The sequence below is a fragment of the Canis lupus genome, chromosome 26, assembly GCF_011100685.1.
Source record: "Canis lupus familiaris isolate Mischka breed German Shepherd chromosome 26, alternate assembly UU_Cfam_GSD_1.0, whole genome shotgun sequence".
Classification (NCBI taxonomy): domain Eukaryota; kingdom Metazoa; phylum Chordata; class Mammalia; order Carnivora; family Canidae; genus Canis; species Canis lupus.
In genome coordinates this window covers 14773719-14798278 of record NC_049247.1, presented here as the reverse complement: position 1 = coordinate 14798278, position 24560 = coordinate 14773719, and the positions used below count along the sequence as shown (strand labels likewise).

Genomic DNA, 24560 nt, shown 5'->3' with positions numbered 1-24560 from the left:
CCTGATATGGGATTTGATCCTGGGACTCCAGGATCATGACCTGACCAAAGGCAAATACTCAACCACTGAGCCACCCGGGTGCTCTGAGTTTCCTTTTTTTTTTTTAAAGGGTGGGGAAGTTAGTTAACGTTTAATCTAGGATCTACTGTCAACTCCGGACACTACAATTAAACTGGCAAACATTTATCAAGGCCTTGCTCCAGGAAGGGCACAATATTGGCATTGTTAGGAGAATATAAAAAGACCGATCGTAATTGTACACAGAGAGCTTTACAAGATCAGTTAGAGTGTACCGAGGAACACTTGGGGAAAATTAAAGTGGAAGCAAGATTTAACCGTCACTGTGAGAGAACATAGAGAAACCGTCACAAGGAGGAATCTGATTATTGCCAGATGAATGATCGGCTTAAAAATAACAGGACCTCAGAGAGGTGAATGCCTTGAGGGGCTCTGCCTTGGTCAGGAGAAGCTAAATGGCGGAAGGAGGAGATGAGGCAAGTCTTTCAGGACAGTTGAGTTTGAAGAAGCAGAAAGGCAAGAGAGTATTCCAGATGAGGGGAACGGCACACACCAGGTTTATGCAGGGTAGATAGCATCAAGCACGTCTAGAGGATTCTGAGTGAAAGAACAGGAGAAAAGGGGAACATGCATCTGCCCCACCTGCTCCCCCATGACTTCCAGTTCTGAGGCCGACCAGTAAAGAACTGGCAGGTGCAGTGATTGCAAACTGAGGGTGTAGATAGAATGACCTCTCGCTGAGCTCCCTCAGATGCGGATCTGCTTTTCCCTCCTCTCCAGACAACAGCAGTGAGGAGCAGAGTGATATCATTCAGGAAGAAGACAGGCCTGTTTGAACAAGAGAACTGTCCTCCACGATCCTGTCCTAAAAGCTTGGAAAGCAATGTCGAAGATGAGCTTTTCATTCTGCTTTGACTTGACTTGTGCCCCTGCCTGAAGGCTTAAAATGGTTTGGGACTCTCAGCAAAACAAAAAACAAAAAAACATGGATTTTCTCCCCCCCGCCCCCGGCCCCCCGCAAATTGGCTTGATTTGCTGTAAGTTTTCTCATGGATGTTAACAAGTGTTGGGGATGGGTAGCCAATAGGGGAAAGATGCATTTGCCCCCTGAGGTGCCTGTTCCACTGTGACTTCTGGCTTCATCTTGGTTGATGCTGATGCGGAGGTAGCAGGAGCAGGAGGAAGCACTTGACTTCCAGGCTCTCAGTGCACTATTTGTGGTCTGGGAGTAGCTTGCCCCAATACACAAGGGAATAGCATGCAGTGATAGAGACGCCTCCTTTGTCACTGCGCAGGGAAGCTGGAAAACCAGACATCCCCTGGAAAAGGTTAAGGAGGTGTCAGCCACTGATGCTAGTCAGAGGGAGGCACTTTGGCTCAGGTTCTGGAGCTGGAAACACCTAGGCTTGAGAGTAGGCCTTGTCACTTGCTTGTTCCTGGGCTCCGGCACGTTGCTTTACCCCTCCCTGGGCCTCTGTTTCCTCATCTGTAAAACAGGTGAAGTGATTACCTGCCTTATGGCACAGTGGGGACTGAATGAGGTATCTGTGGATGTGAAAGTGTCCAGGAGGTATTCAGTAGACAATTTCTTACCCTCTGGACTTTGCCCTCTCTAGTGGAAGAAACAATGTCAACTGTAAATTAGAAGCTGTTGCCTGGGTCTCTTGTTCTTTATAGAATGGTTTCAGAGGAGAGCATTATCAGAGCTCTCCTGACCATATTTGCTTCCCTGGAGGTATATAATTCTTTTCAAAAGAGGTAGGGGCCCCTAAGAGGAAGTGCCTTTCATTAGAACCTCTCATTTTGCAGAGCTTCATACTAATACAAAAGCCTCTTAGGTGATACCCTGGTAGCTTTCAGACTCTCCCATTCTCCTCTTTTTTCCTGTGGCTCCGAAAGAAGGCAGGAGAAATGTTTTGCAATGGAGTATCTGGTGATAAGTACTCCCTGGGCAGACTAGTTCATCTGGCCTCAGTTTCTCCATCTTGGAAATAGGAATGGGAAAAGTTGCTTCCTTCCTACTGCTTCTCTACACCTTATGAGGATGCATTGATCAATAATACTAAGTTTTGAATTAAATCAAATAACATCTGATGAGTTTAAGCTGTTTCCAGATCCCTATACAGCCCAGAGATTTTTCTTCTCTGATTTCATCCAAGCCTCTTAAATGTCAGAAACCTAATAAGGGTGCAAAAGACGTATGCTGAACATGAAAATCTGACTTGACTTTGCACTTTTTAATGCTCATATCCTGCTTAATAGGCAAGACCTAGGGCTTCAGAGAGAGCTTCCTTTCTCCAAATAACAGGGACTGGGATTCAGGTAAGATAAGAAACTGGTTATCTGCAGCCTTCCCCTGCAGCTGTGGTGTAGAGGGGGTCTATTTTCTTGGATGAATGAAAACGCTGTACTGAGCAAATCTCTAGAAGTGAGCCCTGTCCCCAGCTTGGAGCCCTGTGGATCGCAGGAGCTGACTGCACTTTCCACCCCTCAGGAATAGGTGCGAACTGCAATTCTTGCGTGCTCAGGCTTCTGTTGCCTAGTACTTCCTGTACTTCATCCCTCTGGATGGCTAAATTAGTGTTTTAGAACAGGAGACTTGAGTTGCTTCTAAAGTCACTGAACTCTGAGCTCATGTCCCTTTAGAATCTTCTGTGATTCTGTGAATTTGAGAGTTCACTCTACAGAGTCAACCATATTTAAAAAAAAAGAAACAGGAAAAGAAGTCCCTAGATACGAACCCAGAGAATGATTTGAAAGATGACTGAGATGCTTTCCATAACTACTTCTTCTCTTGCATATGCACCTGATGATGGGAAATCTCTGGAGAAGGATTTTTCCACTAGCAGTTGGGGGCTTCCAGGTCTTATTGCCAAACACTATAAACCCTAGGTTAGCTGAGCCACAACTTCTGTCGCTTGTTTCTGAGCCCTGTGTGTACATCGATATAGCTGGGCCAGTTAAGAGCACAGGTACTGGCGGTCTTCAAGTTTTAAGGATTTTTAAAGAATTAGGGCTTTCTTTTAAGATGATCCAACCCCAAACTACAAACATGTTGATAGTGGGTTACAAACTGTGTGGCAAAGTCCAAGTTGTTACATTGTGCTGTTACACAATCTTATCTGAATGTATTGTGAACTCCAAGATCTGTTTATCAGGACCAGGAAGATAAATACTTAAGGGCTATCACAACTGACATTTCAGAAGGCAATCCTGTGGCTTTGAAATTAGTTCTAATTCTCACAAGCACATACAGGCCCTATTCCTGCAGATAGCCCATGATGAAAAACTTCCATAATGCATGCACCGAAATCTGCAAAATCATCCCTGCCAGGTAAAATTTATTGTGATGCAGGAAGTACCAACTGGTAATTCTCACCACGGACTGACCAGGAACTGTTGCGAAGAAGAATGAGCAGATCCCTCTGCATTATTTACATTTTAATATTTGGTGTGTGATGGGGGTGGGGGGAATGGGCAAGAGAAATTTATTCTGAGGTATAATATGGATTTTTTAAAAAAGATTATGGAATAAAGTTATTTTTAAATAAATGCTTTCATGATCTTGATTTAGATTTGATTAGTAAACAAAGATTTGGAGAAATGGATTTGCCTCCCCTTGTTGTTGTTTTTCTTTTTTTCCTACCTTTACTACCAATACTTACCTGTATTGGTGATGATAGCATTCTCATTGCCATTTTATTGTTTGTACATACTCTCACACTCACTGAGACACCTGCACCTTTCCTGATCTGAGAAACTTGTTCTTCCATTTTTAAAAAAATTATTTATGAATGAGAGACACAGAGAGACTCAATCCCAGGACCCCGGGGATAACGACCTGAGCCAGGCCTGACTGAGCACAAGGCAAATAAATGCTCAAACACTGAGCCACCCAGGTGCCTCTTCTCCATTTCTTTCCCCCCCCCCTGCATACGCATGGTTTTGGTCAGACTGCATGCTTTCTAACATGAAAGGACTAGGGTAGCAGTCTTCAGGGAGAAGAACATGGATCTGCTTGGACTGTCTGAAATGATGAATGCTATCAGCTGTCCTGTAGCTCTGAGCGGCCTTGGAGTTCTTCACCGCACTCAGCTAACTGCAGCCCCTATAACATCTACACATCCCTCCAGATTTCCTGCTCTAGACCTCAGTGCTTAGAGGAAGCTTTCAGTCCCCCTCTTAGGTCATTCCTCCTCCCACCAAACCCGCTTTCTTTACTGCGCTCCAGGTTGCCTCTGCTGCCCCCCACTTTGCTCCCCAGCTCTTCTTATTCCCTAACAAAACCCTTAACCTCAGTATCCCAGGTTCCTTTCAACCCAGCCCCTCCCTTTGACTATGTGTGGGGTTTTTTTTTTTTGTTTTTTTTTTGTTTTTTTTAATTTTATTGATTCATGAGAGACAGAGACACAGGCAGAGGGAGAAGCAGGTTCCCTGTGGGGAGGCCGATGGGGGACTAGATCTCAGGACCCCGGGATCACGACCTGAGCCAAAGGCAGATGCTCAACCACTAAGCCACTCAGGTGCCCCTATGTGTGGGTTTAATCCCCCCAAGAAGGTTCCTGAGCCCCCACCGTGCCCCTGTTTCACTTCTCTCCGTGCAGTCCCCCAACACCTCTTTCCGCGACCTCCAGCCCTCCCGGGTCACACCCATGTTTACCCAGCTTCTCCATTTTTGGACCCCCGCTCTTCTGGGATCCCCCCCTCTTTTGGTCCGGCCCGCTGCCTCTTTCCTCACCGCCCATTTTAACCCGGACACGCTCGTTTTCACCCTCCATTTCCCGCTGGGCTGGTCTTTTTCTGGTTCCCACGCTTTAGAAGCCGGGGCGCACCCCGTCCTCTGGTCCTCGTTCATTCCCAGCCCCGGAGCTAGGCTCCTCCGCCACGGCTCCCGTGTAACCTCCGAGTCCCCGGCCCCAGCGCCCCCATTTATTCCGCAGTCTCGTTCCTTCCCTACCCCCGTCTCAGCGGCTCCAGGGGGTTCCCGGGCCCCCCTCCCCAGTTCTCTCCTCGCCCTCCGCCACCCCCCAGCTCCCCCGATCCCTGGCGTCTTCAGGTCTTCGCTCTCCAGCCGCAGTCTCCGTCCTGCTCGCCGCCCCCCTCCCCGGTTCTCTTCTCAGCCCTGCCCCCCACCCCGGACTCCCTGCCGCACCCCGTCTTCTGCCTTCAACTCCCGCGCCTACTGCCCCCCCCGCCGTTGTCGCCGCGTTCCTTCCGCTCCCGGCTTGCCCCCACCCGGCTTTCACCCCTCCCCGGCTTCTCAGTCCCCGCAGCCCCCGGCTTTGAGCCGGCCCCGCTCACCTGCATCCCCCACCGCCTTCCCTCAGCCCCGCCCCCGGATGCATCCGGTCCGCAGTCACCTGCCCGCCCCCCCTTCCCCCGGCCCCGCCCCCGCGTTCCTCCCAGCCGTCGGCCGTACCTCCCCATCCCGGTCTTATTCGGCCCCCCCCCGCCCTCCCACCCCGTTCCCCCGAGGCCCCGCCCCTTCGCCCCGTGCCCCGCCCCCCGCGCATCCCCGCCCGCTCCCGCCGCCATGTGACGGGAAGCAGCTGATGGCCTCTCCGGGCGGCGGCGGGCGCGGCGGCGGGGCCGGGGCCGGGGCCGGGGCCGGGGCGGGGGCCGGGGCGGGGGCCGGGGTGGGGGCCGGGGCGGGGGCGGGCTGTTTGGGGGCGGCATGAGGGCGGGCGGCCCGGGGGGCTGAGGCGCCCGCCGCCTGCCGCGGGGCCGCGCGCGTCCTCCATGGAGGCCGGAGGTGAGCGGGGCCGGGGCGCGCGGGTTCCCGCCGGGCGGGGCCGGGCCCCTTCCCCCCGGGGCGAGCGGGGGCGCGGGCGCGGGCGCGGCCGTGGGAGGGGCGCGGGGCGAGCGCAGGCCGGGGCTGTCCGCGCGGGCCGGCGGCTGGGGGCGCGCCGGGCGCTCAGCTTTGTTTCACTTTCGCTGTCAGAGGCCGCCACCCGGTCTCCCGCCCGCTGCGGACTGGACCCGAGGAGCTGGAGCCACTGCGTGCCGGGGGTCCGCATCCCCCAGGACCGTGGGAGGCTCCGAGGCCCGACGCCTACGCCCAGGGGGACTGCGGGGGCCGCCGGGCCCGCAGGGGGTGATAACCCCGGGGGTGGGTGCCCAGGTGCCGGGTGACGCACTTGCAGGTGTGGGTGGGAGTCCGCTCCGTCCCTTGCGAGCGGTGTGATCGCGCACCGGCCGCTCAGGTCGGTTTTGTATCTGCAAAATGGGATAATAATAGGACTTGCCCGGGTGGGTGGTCGGGGGCTTCCCAAACTTGCCTGTTCGTAAGAATGGGGTTTGGGTCCCTATTTAAAAATATCTATTGCGAGTCTCTCCCAAGAGGAGACTTATTCTAGAGGTGGGGTGGGGCTGGGGATGCTGATCCTTGCTGGCATGTTTGATCGGGCAAGTTTAGGATACATTGATGGGTGAGGTGCATGCCTTGTTAACAGCTGTCATCAGAAAACAGTGTCGAAGTCAGAGTATCGGATGTACTTGGAGAGTCGGCCCAAATGAACGTGTGATCTAGTGTGCTTGTTATGTGTGCTTATTAGGCACAGGCAAAACCTCCAGACTATCCCTCTGTCTTCTCGCTTCCAACCACTTTGCCTCTAAACTCTCCCTGTACAGAAATTTGGGGTGGGCTTGGGATGTATTCTGGGAGTTCCAACTCTTGAATATACCCCCGTGCTTAAAGGCAGTTTCTTTAGAGAAAATTCTCAGAAGGGGTCAAGGCCTGAGGTTTAGAATTGTTGCAGAATGTCTTGGTACTCTTCCAGTGAAGTTCAAGCCTCGTCTTGCTCTGAAGGATTCTGATTGTTGATGTTTGCGTTTCCCTGGCTAGTTTGATGGAGCTGGGGATTGTGGGTGGGTAGGTTCAAATCAGGGTATTCCCTGGGGTGGTGTAACTTTTTAATTTGGGAAATGACATTTCTTTGTTTACTGTAGTCAGGCATTCAGTAAAAGGTGTAGAGGCAGCTCTCTCTGCCTTCCCATCTAGATAAGGGCTTTCTTTTCAGTGAGTGTTACCACTTTTTAAATGGCCCCTACTGTTTGTCTGAATCTTATGTGAATCTTTTTATAGCTTCCGCTGTTGTTTCCATTGACTCCTTATAGTTAAAACTGAAAGCGATCTGTAGCTAGTCTCCCTTTTTAGCTGGAATCTGTTTCCAGTTCTGAGTTTTTCCTAAAGATTGACGACTGTGTTTTGGGGTGTGAGCAGAGCTGTTGAGAGCTGCCAAGTTGCTGTAAAAAAAAAAAAAAAAAAAAGGCTAGAGACTTTTATGTTCTTTTGAAACTGAATAAAGCCCATTGTAATGGGATTACAATGGACAACAGTAGATATTCTTCAGAGCACTGGTTAGAATTCATTTATTCTTTCGACAAATATTTATTGAGTATCTACTGTGTGCCAGGCACTCTCTAGGCCAGTGCTGACCAATAGAACTAGAATGCCACAACTGTTATTTAAAATGTTGTAGTGGCAGCATTAAACAACTGAAACAGGTGAAACCAGTTTTAAAATTGTATCTGTCAATCCAACACATCTAAAATATTACCATTTCAGCATGTAATCACAATTATTGATATATTAGGTTTTTTTGGTACTAAGTTCTAAGCATGACGTGTGTTATATACTTAAGAGCCCGCCTCAGTTTGGACTTGGCATATTGCAAATGGTCAGTGGTCAAGTGTGGCTCGCGGTTACTGTATCGGACAGCTGCAGCAAGCAGATAGGCAAGTTTGGGGGTGGGTGGGGAAGAGATAGACAGTAAATATATAAAAACAAGCAATCAAGGCAAGATGAGCGAGTACCTATAAAGAAAATTGAACGGAAGGAAAGGAAAGTGACTGAGCCACTTCAGATAGTGAGGCCAGGAAGGTCTCTAAGAAGGTGACATCAACACTAAGCCCTGAATGGAGTCCTCAGACAAAGATCTGGGCCCACCATTTTCCGGGTCAGATGAAACAGCTAATGTCAAGATGCTAAGGCAGGAAAAATCAAGCTTCTTGCTGGCTGGAGTGAGCCATTGCTTCCATCTCTATGTTCAGGTGAATGTCCTTGCGTGGAAGAAGCCAATAATAAATATATTTTCCATTCAGCCTGGTTGTCCAAATACAGCCCAATGTTTAACTAGAAGACCCTGATCCGTGGGCCTTTTCACCATGAAGGACCATGGCATGTTCAGTCCCAGATGAAAGCTGAATCCTCTCTGCTCTGTTTTTTTTTTTTTTAAGTTCTGCACTAATTATGGCTTTTCGCCCCCAGCAGCCAAGTTTAGTTTGGGCCCAGACTCCACTTCAGAATTTCCTTAGTTCTAGAAATGAAGAGACAGGAGTCCCTGAGTTTTTTTCTTCTTTTAGCTCCTGGATTCCTGAGCCTGAAATAGCAGGAGATTAAATCTCCAAATCACAGAAATAGAGTGTGAAATCTGGGTATGGCTCTTGTTTAAGAAGCATTTCATATGAAATGTTTGGCATAGGCATCATAATACTTTAAGGGGCTTCATTTTGTTTATATTTAAAGAGGTGTACCATGTTTATTTATTCAACAAATACTGCCTGCCTGCTCTCTGCCAGGAACTCTGTTCAGCACTGAGGATAAACATACGAGGTCCTTGCTTCTCTGGATTTGTCCTGGTTGGGGGGAGATAGATAACTAGTCATAATGGTGACTGTGTTGTAAATAACATGACGTGAGGAGTTGTGAAGGAGATTGACTCGAAGGAGTTATTTGAGCCAAGACCGAATGAAGAGAAGGTGCCAGTCATGGAAGGGTATGCCAGGTGAAGAGACTAGCTTGTCCGGAGGCCCTCAGGTGGTAACTAATTGAGCACAGTCAGGGGGTGAGGAAGGCTGGAGCCTGGGGCAGAGAGGGGAGAGTTATAGGCCCAGATAGGAGATGAAAGCCTGGGGTGAGGTTATACAAGGCTTCAGGGGCATGGTAAGGAGCTTGAATTTTATTCTAAGAATGGTTGAAACCGATCACTTGAGAATGGATGGGGAGGAGCAGAATGGAAGCTAGAACAGTTGGAAGGCTGCTTAGTGAGAGATGACGTTGATGAGATGGTTTGCATAGATTAGAATAGTAGCCATGGAGATGGAGAGAGGTTAGGTTTGCCAAGCCTTTTGGAAACAGCCTTGATAAAACTTGTTAATGGATTTGGTTTGGGAAGTAAGGAAAAGAAAACAAGGAGGACCCCTTTTTGTATCGGCCAAGCCTTCTTGGTGTCAAGAGGATAGATAGTTTCTACAGCCTGTTGTGGAGGAGGTGAACCAAGTGTGAATATTATCAGGGTGGAATAGATATCTATCCTCCAATAGATAAAAATGTTCCTCCAGATCAATCGATGTCATTTAATATTTGACTACATCTGAGTTTCTCAACCTTAGCACTATCGATGTTTTGAGCAAGATAATCCTTTGTTAGGGAGGGCTGTCCTGTGTACTCTAGGATGCTTAGTAGGATCCATGACGTTTTTTCATTAGATACCAGTAGCTCCACCCCCAATTATGACAACCAAAAATGTCTCCAGACATGTCGGCGTGTCCCCAGGGGGCACCATCCCTTCAGAACCACTGGATTGCATGAAGGAGGTATTGACAGTTTAGGGCTAGATCACCATAAGAAAATGTCTAGGAATAATGAGAATGAAGACAATGCAACAGAGTTGCTTGGTAATATTGAGAGACCTGTTTTGGATTGAAAATGTAAAATAACTTTTTAACATGCATATATTCCCACCTAAAGGAATATGCTCATACAGACAGTAATTGTGTAAATGAAAAGATGCCATGTACAAACGTACAGATTTCAGGAGAAATCCTTTGTTTAGGCCTAAACAAATGCCAGTTTAGATAGACTTAATGTATTAAAACCTAGATTTATACATAGAACCTCGAAATGAATATTCTCTTTGCAAGGAAACTTAATTTTTCTTTAAATGGCAAAACCACCAAAGGTCTCATAGATTAAAATTCTATTTAAAGACAGAATCTTCAGCAACACATTTATTTTATAAAATGAGGTAGTTACCTACATTATCTTCTATATTATATATACCAGGAAGTATTATATATATACATATATAAATATCATATACAGATATGCTTCTCACTACATATGCATGTTTACCATCTGTTTCGTTGAACCCAAGATACCATGGTTTATATGTATCACTGAGAAAAAAATACTGCCTATTTAACTATAAAAATTCATCATGTGTAAGACACATCCTGATTTCAGTGAGGTCAAAGTGTGAGAAGACCTCTAAAGGTGTATCCTAAAATATATGAAATAGGGGCTGTTTAAATTAGTATCTATCTGGTGACAGGCATAAAAGGGTCAAGGTCTCAAAACTACTGAAGTGGAATGTAGCCATCAGGAAGTGACCTCATTCGGAATGGAAGCCAGTTTTTATAGGAGTATGTATCATAATCATAATTAGTGATCAAAAAAATTCTGAATGCCTTTATTTTTTAATTTTTTTTTCAAAGATTTTATTCATTGGGCAGGCCCGGTGGCGCAGTGGTTTAGCGCCACCTGCAGCCTGGGGTGTGATCCTGGAGATCTAGGATCGAGTCCCACATCAGGCTCCCTGCATGGAGCCTGCTTCTCCCTCTGCCTGTGTCTCTGCCTCTCTGTCTCTCTGAATAAATAAATAAATCTTAAAAAAAAAAAGATTTTATTCATTTATTCATGAGAGACAGAGGCAGGGACACAGGCAGAGGGAGAAGCAGGCTCCATGCAAGGAGCCTGATGTGGGACTCCATCCCAGGATTCCAGGATCACACCCTGGGCCGAAGGCAAGCACCAAACCTCTGAGCCACCCAGGGATCCCCCTGAATGCCTTTAACTTATGATCTGCATCAGCCATTTGAGAACCTTCTGTTAGAGTAGAGACTTGACCTAGAAACTGCCCTCCAGGTGGCTGAAGAAGCGCCAATGCAGCACCCGCTCTTCACAAGGCACCATGCACAGCCCCGAGGGAAAGGAAAATGAAATCATTTTGGTGTTCGAACAGGGTGCTTAAATTCTGGTAGAGGGTAATTTGTAACTATAGGAGATAATGAAGTAAGCAGGATGGGACTGATTTCTGCCTGGGTAGAGATCAGGATATGTGCTTGGGATTCTCATCAGTTCAGGTGTGAACCTGAGTGAGCTGCTTGGGGTGTGGCCAGAGTGTGGCAGGTGGCCAGAGGTCACAGGAAGGAGGCGGGCCTGGGCTCCGCTGCCCTCACTGTGTACCCAGGTGGGAGCCTTGGAATGTGAGGGAAAGGTGATGTGTGTTCCAGCTTTAGCAGAGTTCCTGGGGCCAGGAAAATCAGGGCTGTCTTATAAAAGTTCTGGGCGAGATTGGGATGAAGTTTAAACTAGAGCAGAGATGGAAATGGGAGGCCAGATCAAGGGGTCTGAACGACAGGAAGCATGGCGGGTGCTGCACATTTTCGCCTTGATGAGGAGGAGGATGCTGGTGAGTGACCGGGAGCCTTTGAGTTTCAGACATTCCTTCTTGCACTGGCTCCCCAGCTGGCAGGTTCTTTTGGGGAGACCTTAAATCCATTGGAAGGCTTCCTAATCTGTACCATCTAGCCTGGTCCCAGCCTGACCGGCTCTCCTTTCTTCCTCTTCAGGCATTCATAGGAAAATGAGGCCCCCATTCACCCGGGTCACTCGTACAAAGGTTACTCTGAGTCATGGTTAACCGGCAGTGGCCAGTGCCAGGGCTGAGTAACTGCGCTGGAATGTGGCCTGTGGCTCCTGTGATTGCCGCAGGTCATTTAAATGACAACTCCCTCCCGGAATCCAAACTATCACCCATTGCCGTGGGGAGATGGTGGCTTTCCTGGGTCTGAGTCAGCAAGGTGGTCCGGAGCCTGGCTCCCTACTTCCCTCGCCCCTGGAAGTGAGAGTGTTTATTTGAAGCATGCTGTCTCCTGTCTCAGAGGAACCGCTGCTGCTTGCTGAGCTCAAGCCCGGGCGCCCCCATCAGTTTGATTGGAAGTCGAGCTGTGAGACCTGGAGTGTCGCCTTCTCCCCAGATGGTTCCTGGTTCGCTTGGTCTCAAGGACACTGCATCGTCAAGCTGATCCCCTGGCCGCTGGAGGAGCAGTTGTAAGTTCTCACACCCCCAAACCCAGAGGAATGGGGAAGTTCTCATGGCGGGGAACCAGAGTGGGTTCCCACTTTACTCCCTGCCCTTTGGGGTCTCCCTGCCTGAGCACAGGAAGGGGGGGATGGCTGCCAGCAGTTCAGAAATTGATCATTGGGGTTTCCAGAGTCCCACGGTCAGTTCGTGTGAAAATTAATTCTGTGGAGATCATGTTAGCCCTGCTGTTATTTTTTAACAGCTTTAATGAGATATAATTTACATACCATACAATCTGCACATTTAAAGCACACAGTTCAGTGGCTTTTAGTATATGCAGGGAGTTGTGCAACTCTCACCATGATTAATCTCAAAACCATTATCATTGCCACAGAAAGCAGCCCCACATCCCTCACTTGTCATCCTCCAATCTCCAGCCCTGAGCGGCCTCAAATCCCCTTTCTGTCTTTGTTGACTTGCTTATTCTGGACTTCTGTACATTGAATCTTACACCGTATAGTCTTCTGTGATAGGTTTCTTGCACTGAGGATAAGGTTTCCAGTCATCCCTCTTATGGTATCAGCATTTCCTCTTACTGCCCAATAATCCTCCATTGTATGGAGACAGCTCACCTTATGTATACATTTATCAGTTGCTGGACGCTAAGGTGGTTTTCCCTTTTTGGCTGTTTGCATAATCCTGCTGTGCACATGTATGGATGGCATTCTTTTGCATGGACACGTGCTTGCAGTATTCCACCACTTGGAAAACAGACTGCTGCTGAAGGTGGCTGTGCCATTTTGCAGTCCCACCAGTGATGTGTGGGATTTCCATATCCTCCACACCTGTTCCATATCCTCAACACTTTAATTATTTTCTGTCTTTTCCATTTTATTTTTTTTTTAAAGATTTTATTCATTTATTCGTGAGAGACACACAGAGAGAGACAGAGAGAGGCACAGGGAGGAGAAGCAAGCTCTGTGCAAAGAGCCCGATGCAGGACTTAATACCGGAACTATGGGATCACGTCCTGAGCCAAAGGCAGACACTCAACCACTGAGCCACTCAGGCGTCCCTGTCTTTTCCATTCTAGCAGAGCCATCCTAGTAGAATGGGAAATGGCATCTCATTGTTTGGATTTGCATTTCCTGATGGTTTCTGACTTGGAGCACCTTGTGGTATATATTCTTTGAAGAAACATCCATTGCACATCCTTTGCCCACTTTTAAATTTGTTTTTTGTTTTTTTTTTTTTTTTATCAGCCAAATTGTTTCTGGTATTCACTGGTTTCTTTCTTTGGGCTGGACAGGGCCCAGCGTCTGCATGGTGTGAGCTCCAGGTCAGATGGCCCAACCAGGGACAGGGCAACTCCACATGGGTCTGTGTTTATTCAGGCAGCATTTGTTGGAAATCTTTGCCTGACGTTGAGCTAGGGGCTGGGAATCTTGAAATAAACCCACTGTGGCCCCTCCCCTTGAGGGTCCCATTTATTTTTCTTTAGGCATTTCTTATAAATTGCACATTAGATTAAAGTGTTTTGTAAGTTCAGTCTGGAACTTGTGGCCTTGGTGACAGGTCCCACCAACAAGAGCTTGCTAAGACAAGTATTCTGGGCACCACTAGGATTGAGGGGTGTACATCTGGCTTTTCGGCATTCTGCATCAAGGACCTTGAAGATGTTTTTCCTGCTACTAGGAATCTCAGAAATGGGGTCATCTATTTCTATACACTGACTTTCATCACGGAATTAGTTCTATAGTAGGGAAAAATCAGAAATCACTTAAAACCTGGTAGTGAAAGGATGGTAAAGGAAATCATGGCATTGTCATAGAATATTTTTGCAGCCTTCAGAGACTTTTTTTTTAATCATGATTTTCAGTTCCTTCTGTGGTCAGTTTAATGAGAATGCTGAGGTCTTTCAATTTTTTTATTGATATCTTACCCTAAATGCAAGAAACTCAACTTTATATCCAGTCTGGTATAAATTTAGAGTCTGAAAAAGAATTTTTTTTAAAAGTGTACAAATGAAAACTCTGTTTTCCTGAAAATCATTCTTATATTCAAACATATATGTCACTACAGGTAAATATATCTATCTGTCCAGTATAAACTCAGGGAACTTGAGTATTAATCCATTTTGTGTATCTGTTGCTTAAAATAATAAGAGAAATGTTATTGTTTAATATGTTAAGTGAGAAGTTACTTGTTTTAGGGAAAAATCACACATTTTGAAGAATAATAACTTAGGAAAATGTTTATAAGACTTAATAAAAAAGTAAGCTATAAAACCATATGTGTAATATCCAAATTTGTCTTTTTTTAATGATTTTATTTATTCATGAGAGACACACAGAGAGAGAGGGGCAGAGACACAGACAGAGGGAGAAGCAGGCTTCACACAGGGAGCCCGATGTGGGACTCGATCCCAGGACTCCAGGATCACACACCCTGGGCATGAAATGAAGGCAGGCGCTAAACCACTGAGCCACCCAGGGATTCCCCCCAAATTTGTCTTTGAAAAACTTAGGTACATATGCATAAATAAAAACTCAAAAGTGAAATGTTTACTCTGGCTAGAGTAGTGTTAGGATTATGGGTAATTTTTATTTTATTACTTGTCTCACTTCCAAATTTTCCCCACATCTTTATTACTTTTATAATTTAAAATAATTGTTATTTTAAAAGTCCTTTAAAAGGGGCAATCAGAAGTTTTTAGATTCTTGTTTGAAGTGCTGCACACTTTTAAAAAAATAGTGCTTTTGGTATTGAGGAAATAGTTGGTACTAACCAAATAATTGTACTACCTTGTGCAGCTTTTAGAAACTTGAATTTCAGTAAAGTTAAATTCCCCCAGTGACTCTGCCCTGCCCTGAGCCATCCCTTTCCTGTGCATGCACCCCCCACGTAACTCATCCCTTGATTCATTGGCAAACTCTGAAGTCCAGGGGATCTGTTAAGTAGTAGGCTTGGATACCCAGGACTTAAGTTCTTGTTCCAGTTCTGCCCCTGATTTTGTGAGCCTAGGAAAATTAACTCTACACCTAAAATGGAGGTTTTAGTATCTCTTTCTAGAGAAATTAAATCTATGATGTTAAGATGAATTAATATGCAGATGTGCCTTAATTCCTTTTCAATAAAGTAGCTACAGATTTTTCCTTAATCAAATGCAGAAATTAGGATTTTATAAAAAAATAAATGTAGGTTTGGTGGTACCAAACTGTCCTAACAGAGCTTTCCCTGTGGCTTGCCTTTTCCACACGGCTTCCCTGGATAGCAGACCTAGACCCCTGTGCCAGGCCTAGGCAGCTCTGGGAGGCATGTGGATTGAGCAGGGTCAGTCAAAAAGACATTCATTATCACATTCAGATGTTTGTCAGGACAAAGTTTTCAAGCTACATTTGACCTTTGAGACCTGGGATCAGCAAACTTGTCCTTTGAAGGCTCAGGTGGGAAATATTTTTGGCTTTGGGAGTCATATAGTCTTGATTGAGACTTCTCAGCTCTGCTGTTACAGTGTGAAAGCAGCCATTGACAGCATGTGAACAAATGAACGTGGTGGTGTTCAAATAAAACCTTATCTATAAAAACAGATTGCTGGCCTGGGCGTAGCTTGCCAACCTGTGATTTCGACTAACAGTTTTAGAGCTGATGGAGCCTGTTTGCCTCAATTATTCCCTTCTAATTTTATTGGTGAGCTTGGTTAAAATTCTTTTTAAAAGAATGTTAAATTTAATATGAAGTATTAAAATATTTCAACCACACACTTGGCAAAAATATGACTCACAACTTTGGGGCAAGTCTAATGCATAAAGAGGTCTTAGTTACATATACATTGAATATAGGATTTTTCATGGAACTGGGTTCCAGCTTCGTCATCTTCATTTCCCTAGTTTAATACACCCCAGAGTGTGTTCAGGGTCACACAGAAAAGGAGGACTTACTACTTGTACTGATAAAGTATACTGCAGACAATAAACTTCGATTTTGAGCCTCAGGGCTAACCAACTGCTCAAGCCTGTTAGATTTGGTCTGCTGTGGGGGTGATGGGCAGGGTCTAGATCTTAGGGAATTAATCTCATGCAGCTCATCTGGGCCTGTGTTTCACCATAAGTAGAACATAAAAGGAGCGGTTCAGGCCATGGGATCTTTGAGGTCAGTGTAGCTCGCCACAGTTCTGTGGGCTCTTTCCCCCTGCTGGTTGGTTCCTGTGCTGGATGTACCCAGAGAAGTAAGTGAAAGAACCTCACTAATTGGTTAGAACATAGTGGAGGTAGAAACCAACTTGTACCAAGCAAACTGTGTGAGCCAAAAAAGGCTTTATTTTCTTGCTCCTTGGGGCTTTCTAAGCTAGAGATAAAAGGACTCGTCAGGCAGGGAGCAGCAGATGGCTATTCAAGTTCTAAGATCTGTCCTAGTTCCAAACCTACAGCATGCTTTCTTCCTCATGGGAAAAACTGTGTGCATCTTTCCTTCCATGCACCAAACCTGAGAGAACTTTCTGAGGAAGCGTATGGCTCCCTGGAGCTCCTGTGATCTAGTTATCCCACAAGGCAGGTCATCCCATTGCAGGACTATCACAAACGGTATGAACTAAGGCTAGTGAAGTCTTTGTTATGGGAATTCTAAAAAGAAATGAAAAGTCATGCCAGAATTCACCGAAGACCAATTTGTTTCTAGAACCTTAATGTCTCAGCATGCCAATATCATGGCAGGAAAAGTTGGTTGACTCAGTGGCAATTTTTGACTTACGAAGAAATCTCTGCTTCCTGCAGCATCCCTAAAGGGTTTGAAGCCAAAAGCCGAAGCAGCAAAAATGATACAAAAGGACGAGGCAGCCCGAAGGAGAAGACTTTGGATTGTGGGCAGATTGTCTGGGGTTTGGCCTTTAGCCCGTGGCCTTCTCCACCTAGCAGGAAGCTTTGGGCACGCCACCATCCCCAAGTGCCGGACATCTCTTGCCTAATCCTTGCTACAGGCCTCAATGATGGGCAGATCAAGATTTGGGAGGTGCAGACAGGTAGGTCTTTTCTGGCGGGACAAGGTCCCAGGGTGCATGTTCTCCGGGACCAGAGAGGCTGCCAGCCTCCTCGTTGGTTGAGGGGCGTAGTCATGACCAGCAGACTGGCTGCTGCCTCTCCCACTGACTGAGTGCTCCTGCTCCCATGCCAGGGCTCCTGCTTTTGAATCTTTCTGGCCACCAAGATGTTGTGAGAGATCTGAGCTTCACACCCAGTGGCAGTTTGATTTTGGTCTCGGCATCTCGGGATAAGACTCTTCGCATCTGGGACCTGAATAAACATGGTATGGAAGTGATGGAACTACTTGGTAGCTCTAAAAATACTATATTTGCCCTTTCTCTACTTTACCAGTATCACTTTTATCTAGAATAGTGTTTCTCAACTGAATTTCCTAAGGACTCTTTTAAGACCTTTTTTCCTAATCACACACCTGCCTCGTCCCCATGAGAACATCAATACCAAAAATACACTGTTTATGCACTGAATGCATATGTATACTTTGTACATGATTACTAGGAATCAGTTTTCACCCCTGTCGAAAATAGATGATGTCACATAAGTTTTCTCAACCATGGCACTATTGACATTTTGGGCACACTAATTCTTTGTTACAGGCTGTCTGTGCATTCTAGGATGTTGAGCAGCATCCCTGGGCTCTCCCTACCAGATGCTAGAAGCACTTCCTGTAGTTGTGACAGCCAAAACGTCTCCATACATTGCTCCCTGTCCGTGTGGAGGCATAGTCTCCCTAGGTTGAGGACCACTGATCTAGAGGAAGTCGTCCATGTTGGGTACTTCCTATTAGAAATGAAGTTTCTTTGTGAAGTGTAATCTTTGCCCAGAATCCTCTTAGCTAGAGAGGTTCAACTTTGGTGGAATTTTGCTTTGGGCAGAACTGTATAGAGAGGTGGCCCATACATCTTCAACTGGAAAGGTGACATAGGGAAGGGGAATTTATTGCCAGGCCCTTTATTCCCCATGTGGGCAGGACGCAGGGGCTGGAGGGCGGTGGAAGGAGGAAATGGCAACATGAACAGGTAAAACAGAGGCACACCCACCCCCAATAATACCAAGGCGCCGGTACTCTTGCCCCAGCCATGACTGCTAGCTTTCCTCAACCATGAGGGGACCTACTCCTGCCCTCTTAGAATCACGGCTGATGACTTGTCAGACTGCCAAGTTGGTGCTTGTGGTATCCTCATCTGATAGGATCTGGTCACCAAGAGAACTCTGGGTAGTCTCTGCCCTCAGCTGTGGAACTTGAAGTCACAAGATAGATCTGCTGATGGGAAGGCTTCTCCAAGGCAGTACCATTTTTAACGTGTATCCAGAGGCAGCTTGTCACCATCTAAAGAAGATCCTTGAAGTGACTTTAAATCTTTCCGTGGTTGGGAAGGGAAGACTAGCTGAAGGGGACTGGGAGCTGGCAAGCGCACTAGGACTTTCTCAGGAGGGGAGGGGGCTAAGTAGTGTTTGTAGGTATGGAGCCCTGCCCAAATTTGTTCAGCATTCACAACCACCCCGGGGGTTGGGGGTGGGTGTTGGTACTACTATTCTTATTTGATGGCTGAAGAAACCATGACTTATTAGTAATAACACTATATACACCCATACACACACACACACACACACACACACACACACTCTTAAAGGCATATGCATAACTATTATGTTCATAAAAGTTTTTTCCCTTTTTTGTTTTGGTTTTCATCCTCTCCGTCTCTTTCCCTATTTTGTCCACCCCACCACTGCCTTCCCTGTAATCACCCTGTAATCATGACCCATGCTAAGAACCTTTTGTATTTCCCTCTATACTTGCATGATCCTTCTTAGACACTTAAGACACTTATATTTGTGGGCTTTGGGATATTGTTCCACAAAAATGGGTTCCTCACATTTTCCCCATAAAACGGAAAATCTAGATCCTTAGTGCCATCTGAATTAATGGGGTAGATGTATTCCATATATCCACATGGTCTCTTATGCTTATGGATGGGCATTTAATTTTTTCCCAAAACTCAGAACTGGAGCAATTATGTGAGTGGGCCTGGGGTATGTGCTGAGTAATCAGTGGAGTCAGGGTTCAAACACAAGTTCTCCTGACTGCAGAGCACATGGTCCTCGTTATTCTGCACCGTCACTATCCAGACACTCTGGTGAGGGTGAGAGAGAGAGCAGTGGGACCCTTGGGAGAGGGCGAGACCATTAGAGTGTAAACTACAGAAGTGAAGATAGAACATTCTTAACATTTGAAAGGATGCTTCAAAGTACTAGAGGTAGTCGGGTGGGGGTGGGCGGTGGGTAGTCTGAAAAGAATGTTTTCTACTATCAAAGGGGTTGGATCTGATCTATGTACAGCCTTTATCCTACTGATCTTGTGGATTTTGGTGAAACGGGAGGTAATGATTTCCTTGGGGATTAAAATATTGTATTAATAGATATCAGGTGTTTAAATGACAAATCATGGTGTATTTCTTTCTCTGCATTAAAGAAAGTGGGCCTTTGGGCTCAGTTGATAGAGAACCAGGTGAATATATTGGGTAGGTGGGCCATTACTACCAGTCCTGTCCCCTAGCTGTATGGTTATGGGAATTGGTTCACCGTTTGCTCCTTTTCTGTGCCAGGTAAACAGATTCAGGTGTTATCGGGCCACCTGCAGTGGGTTTACTGCTGCTCCATCTCCCCCGACTGCAGCATGCTGTGCTCTGCAGCTGGAGAGAAGTCGGTAAGGCTCGGACATTGGGTGCCATTTCCTCTGTTGCCAGAGTCTAGCAAGACCTGGAGGTCTGAACGGGCCTTATGTGTGAGAGGGCAAATAAGCCCAGTGCCTCAAAATCCATCTGCAAACCAGCTCTAACAGAAGGCATGCTTATGGGCCAGCACCTCCTCCTGCTCTCTTTTGATTTGCATTTTGACATAAACCAAAAGAGAGGAGGTGTTTAAGTAGATGGATTACTCTCATCACTGGAGATGGGCTGTTTGTTTGCCTTTACAAAATAATAAAACTGTGCTTTTTAAATTTCTTTTCCCCTTGGAGTCTCAGCTTTTTAAAAAAATTTTTGGAGTCTCAGATTCTAGAAGTTGTAACCCATTTCTCTGTTCAGATTTCCCTCTGAACAATTTAATTAGAATCTGTGTAATTTGGATTTCCATTTCAAATCAAAATGGATGGTTACTTAGTTGAACGGTGTTCTGACGTCTGTTATTTAAGAAAGTATTAGAAACTCAAGAACAATTTGGAAACAGTTTGTGTAAATTTTACATCTGTATTGAACTGTTTGCTGTGACTACCTCGGGAAAAGTTGAGTTCACTATGTGGTACAGGCCAGGTGGTTAATCATTTATTTAGGGTTTGGAATGATGTGGAATCGAGTTTAAAGGGAAGAAAATAAGATCTCATTTTTAATGATTCTCAAAGACCTTTCAAGTGATGAACCACATCAGATCATATGTACAGTTGTAGGGCAGATTCCCACCATTCTGTAAACACATGGTGTAAAATGTACTGGCAAGGTGCCACTGCTTTGTTGGGAGCCCTGGAGCTCACCTGACCCCTGTTTTTGGTTTTAACTGAAAAGACAAGATAGTTCTTGGCTTGAGTCTTCATCAGAACACACTGTGATTTTGCAAACAGGGCTCAGAAGCAAAACTCAGAAATCTAATGGTACATTTTGGCAGGTGGTCTTCCCAAGGTTGGCTGGGTTTATTCTCCCTCAGAGCAGGCCCCTTGAACATGTGTACTGGTTGGGTGTCTCAAGAATTCAGACCTATTCCTTTACCTTAACCGCTGTGATGCATTCTGGGAGAGCTATACAAAAGTGGAGAGCTTGGCTTCACCTGGCCGTGGGGTTTGACGTAGGCATTGCTAGGTCATTTCACTCACTGTTCACATTCTAAGCACTTTATTGCCACCCTTAACCAGGCACCTATTCCTTTCCACAGGTGTTTCTATGGAGCATGCGATCCTACACATTAATCCGGAAGCTAGAGGGCCACCAAAGCAGTGTTGTGTCTTGTGACTTCTCCCCTGACTCCGCCTTGCTTGTCACCGCTTCTTATGATACCAATGTGATCATGTGGGACCCCTATACTGGCGAGAGGCTGAGGTTACTCCAGTAAGGATGGAATCCCTGCTGATGACTTTCGTGGGCAGGGGGTCGGGGTGACTGATGAGAAAGCTGCCTTGGGTTAGGCACGGCCCTCGTAGAGTCCGGGGCAGGGAAGGGGACAGCCTGGGTAAGAAGCACTGTGCATTCAGTGCTGCTTCTGAGACAGTGGCATGCAGTGGCACTCCATTGTCACTTATGTTCTCAAATCAGACCCAAGTGCCTTCGAGGCTACCAGTATAGGAGGCTCTGTGTACTTCTCTGGATTCAGTGATAATGAAACCTCAAAATGACTGTTTCTTTCCATTTACTAATAACTGTAGTAGCAAGTTCAGAATGATCCTCTTACTGAAACTGGTATTTCCAAAATGAATTTTCATGTTCTCTCAAACTTGGGTCTTTTTCCTCTCTGTTGTTTTCTGAAGCAAATAATAGGTAGTCCTATAATTATCATGTATCTTAGCTGAAAAAAGACTTTCAGTTTGTACTGTGGCATTAAAGTGAGGGCTGACCTACTTTGCGTAAGGAAATTAGTACAGGGAGTGTGACTAACTCTTTAGCCCCTTCCATGAGACACTTAGGAAATACGCTTCTTTTTCCAGTCTGCTTTTCCCAAGGTTTTCCATATGGGGTAAGACTAGGTCTTTGAGCCTATCATATAGCCACAGCATTTGGGCCACCTGCCCAGGAATGAAGGTGAAGGGTGGAAAGTGGCTGTCACCCCAGGCCTACTGTCCTGTTTCTTTCTCCTCAGCCACACGCAACTTGACCCCCCCATGGATGACAGCGACGTCCACATTAGCTCCCTGAGATCTGTGTGCTTCTCTCCTGAAGGCTTGTACCTCGCCACAGTGGCAGATGACAGGTAATGAAGAGAAATTCTGTGTGTGGCCTCAGAGCAAATCTCTGCAAGTCACTGTAGCATCACCCTCCGGGTCTGGCCCCAGGTCTACTAATGTGTGAACATTTCTTTTCTCTATTTCTTGTCCAGACTCCTCAGGATCTGGGCCCTGGAACTGAAAACTCCAATTGCATTTGCTCCTATGACCAATGGTCTTTGCTGCACATTTTTTCCACATGGTGGAGTTATTGCCACAGGGTATGTATGTGTCTGATAGCTGAACAGATGGAGAACAGTTTCTGCTGAGTGTACCATGTAGCTTTTTAAGGAAAGAAAGAATCTAGAATGTTCTTGCCTATGATGAAGGCTTTAAGGAAATCCAAGATGACACAAAATTCTAATATTCTTTTCTGCCATTATAGGCTATCATTTACTCTTAGTATTTAATCTAAATGTAACTAAAAAACTGTGATTCGTGCCACTTAATGGGCCAAGTCCACAAGGAGGCGTAAGTTGAGATGATGCAGAATCGCTGGAAAACCATTTAGGGCAGAGACCACCTTATAGGGAGCATCTATAATTCAGGAGGCAGCACTCTTCCCTCTGATACATTGGAACTCACAATGTGATTGAGAAGGGGCCGTTGCTCACAGATAGCACTTTGGTAACAAAGGTGTCTCGAGTTCTTACGATCCTCTCAGTGGCCTTAATTATTCAGCATTACAGCCTTAACGTTGATTTCAACCATCAGGGTTGCATTTAAGGGCTGCATTGCACTCCCTGGGTGTCTCCTGCTAATGCAAGTCAGAGTAGAAACAGTAATATCCATCACAGTGAAAACATGGATTTCTAAGGTCTGTCTTAAAGCGCTGGTTTCTCTTTGGTTTCAGGACAAGGGATGGCCACGTCCAGTTCTGGACAGCTCCTCGGGTCCTGTCCTCACTGAAGCACTTATGCCGAAAAGCCCTTCGAAGTTTCCTGACCACCTACCAAGTGCTAGCACTGCCGATCCCCAAGAAAATGAAAGAGTTCCTCACATACAGGACTTTTTAAGCCACGCGCCATAGTCTTGTTTTCTTGTAGCAAGATAAGCCTTCCTGGCAGAGGAGTAGCTGGAACGATGGGCCAAACGTCTGGTCTTGGATTGAAATAGAATTTCTCTTTGAGATAGTGAACAGAGTGTAGCAAAAGCAGATTTTGGTGGACTAGTCATCCGTTTCTCTCCGTGACCTGTGGGACTCAGCCACGGAGAGGATTCCTCTTTCATGGCAGCAGAGCCTCACCTGAAATCCTCAGCCCACTTAGAGACGGCAGTATCCAACGCTTTTCCAGGTCATTTTGATTCAGAGCGCAGTTACTCCTGTTGATTTGATAAGCAGAGTAACAAGGCCTTGAGAGCCTCTCTGTAGTGGCAGATTATTCCCTTGACTGGCAAGTACTGGCAAAGTATGGCTTCTGCCTCATACATGTCACTATCACATCTAGGTGCAGTGGTGACATTGTTTAAAGTTCTCTCCTGCTGTGTCAGAGTGGCTTTGATGTTGGCAAGTGCTTTCCTTCCTCCAGCTCCCTCTGACCAGCAGGACCAAGTTTTCGTGGAGCCGTCTGCTGTGAGGTATTAACTAAATTACAGGTGACTCAGAGGCCGTACTCCTGACTGATACACTATAAATGGCTTTTTTTTTTTTTTTTTTATAAACAGTGGTGTGCATGTGCAGGAGATGACAAATGTGTATGTCCCATTACACAAGGATGTGTTCCTAAACTGCATGACTGTTCAAATGGCTACTGAGTTGTCAGTGGTTTGCCATTTGTAGCATATTTATTTGTATTTTCTCAACAGATGTTAAGGTACAACTGTGTTTTCCTCCGTGGTATCTAAAAACCATAGTTCTTAAGTCGAACAGTTGTGAAGATGTCTCTTCTTCATTGTGTAGAGAATTGTTGTCACCCCTTTGGCTGATTTTCACGTACGGTCTGACTTGCTGCTTCACCTCAGCAGACTAATCAGCCAGTTTCAACTCTACCCCTTAACAAAAATAGCTCCTTGAAAGTACTGTTCTCCTTCAGTGGTGTGTAGTTATCGATCAAGACACCTCATTCAAATGAAATCTGCCTTTGGAAAATTTAATATATTTTAAATTATTTTAAAAGAAATGCAACATCTTATCCTTTGGCTTTCTTACTAGGTGCTTTATGAAGGCCAGTGTTAACATTATAAAACTTGTTGCAAAAGTACAAGAGTCTCCTCTACCACCTTTGTTGCTGAAGAAAAACATTTCTTTTCAAGATGAGAGGCTTTCATTGAAGGAAAAGTTAAAAAGCTCTTGGCTCACTGTTTCATTTTTTCCACTAAGAAAAAAAAATCACCTTTTAAAACAAGTGAGTACAACAGGACAGTGGGGAACGGCTTGGGCAAATTCTTAATTTTGTGGTTATCTTGAAATATCAGTGTAGTCTGAGAGGTTCTGGGTGGCTCCCCAGAGGT

The 24560-nt window shown here is 45.9% G+C and overlaps 2 protein-coding genes across 8 annotated transcripts in view; both read left to right on the top strand.

Annotated features, from left to right (window-relative positions):
- VSIG10 (V-set and immunoglobulin domain containing 10) overlaps positions 1-3587 on the top strand; it is a 36564-nt gene extending 32977 nt beyond the window's left edge. For all 5 annotated transcript variants that reach the window (XM_038575262.1, XM_038575264.1, XM_038575263.1 and 2 more), the window contains one exon: positions 799-3587. In XM_038575262.1, the coding sequence (XP_038431190.1) occupies positions 799-854 (56 nt within the window). In that variant the 3' untranslated portion in view covers positions 855-3587. The remainder of the gene's footprint in view (positions 1-798) is intronic.
- Positions 3588-5664: 2077 nt separating this feature from the next.
- Positions 5665-24397, top strand: WSB2 (WD repeat and SOCS box containing 2). Of its 3 annotated transcripts, none has more exons than XM_038575256.1 (9): positions 5665-5770; positions 11965-12133; positions 16880-17124; positions 17277-17408; positions 19750-19850; positions 21068-21240; positions 21986-22096; positions 22223-22330; positions 22963-24397. In XM_038575256.1, the coding sequence occupies exons 1-9, from the start codon at positions 5758-5760 to the stop codon at positions 23123-23125; spliced, it is 1215 nt and encodes a 404-aa protein (XP_038431184.1). In that variant the 5' UTR covers positions 5665-5757; the 3' UTR covers positions 23126-24397. The 3 variants fall into 3 exon arrangements, with proteins under 3 accessions (XP_038431184.1, XP_038431183.1, XP_038431182.1); XM_038575255.1 differs by lacking the exon at positions 5665-5770 and adding an exon at positions 8731-8804; XM_038575254.1 differs by lacking the exon at positions 5665-5770 and adding an exon at positions 10868-11492.
- Positions 24398-24560: the final 163 nt, after the last annotated feature.

Bases quoted from the DNA above. Each gene is read 5' to 3' on its own strand.
- WSB2 (XM_038575254.1), top strand. From the start codon at position 11,447: ATGGCGGGTGCTGCACATTTTCGCCTTGATGAGGAGGAGGATGCTG. The intron at 11,493-11,964 runs GTGAGTGACCGG...CTCCTGTCTCAG, and splicing joins TGATGAGGAGGAGGATGCTG to AGGAACCGCTGCTGCTTGCT. The intron at 17,409-19,749 runs GTATGGAAGTGA...TTTCTGTGCCAG, and splicing joins CTGGGACCTGAATAAACATG to GTAAACAGATTCAGGTGTTA.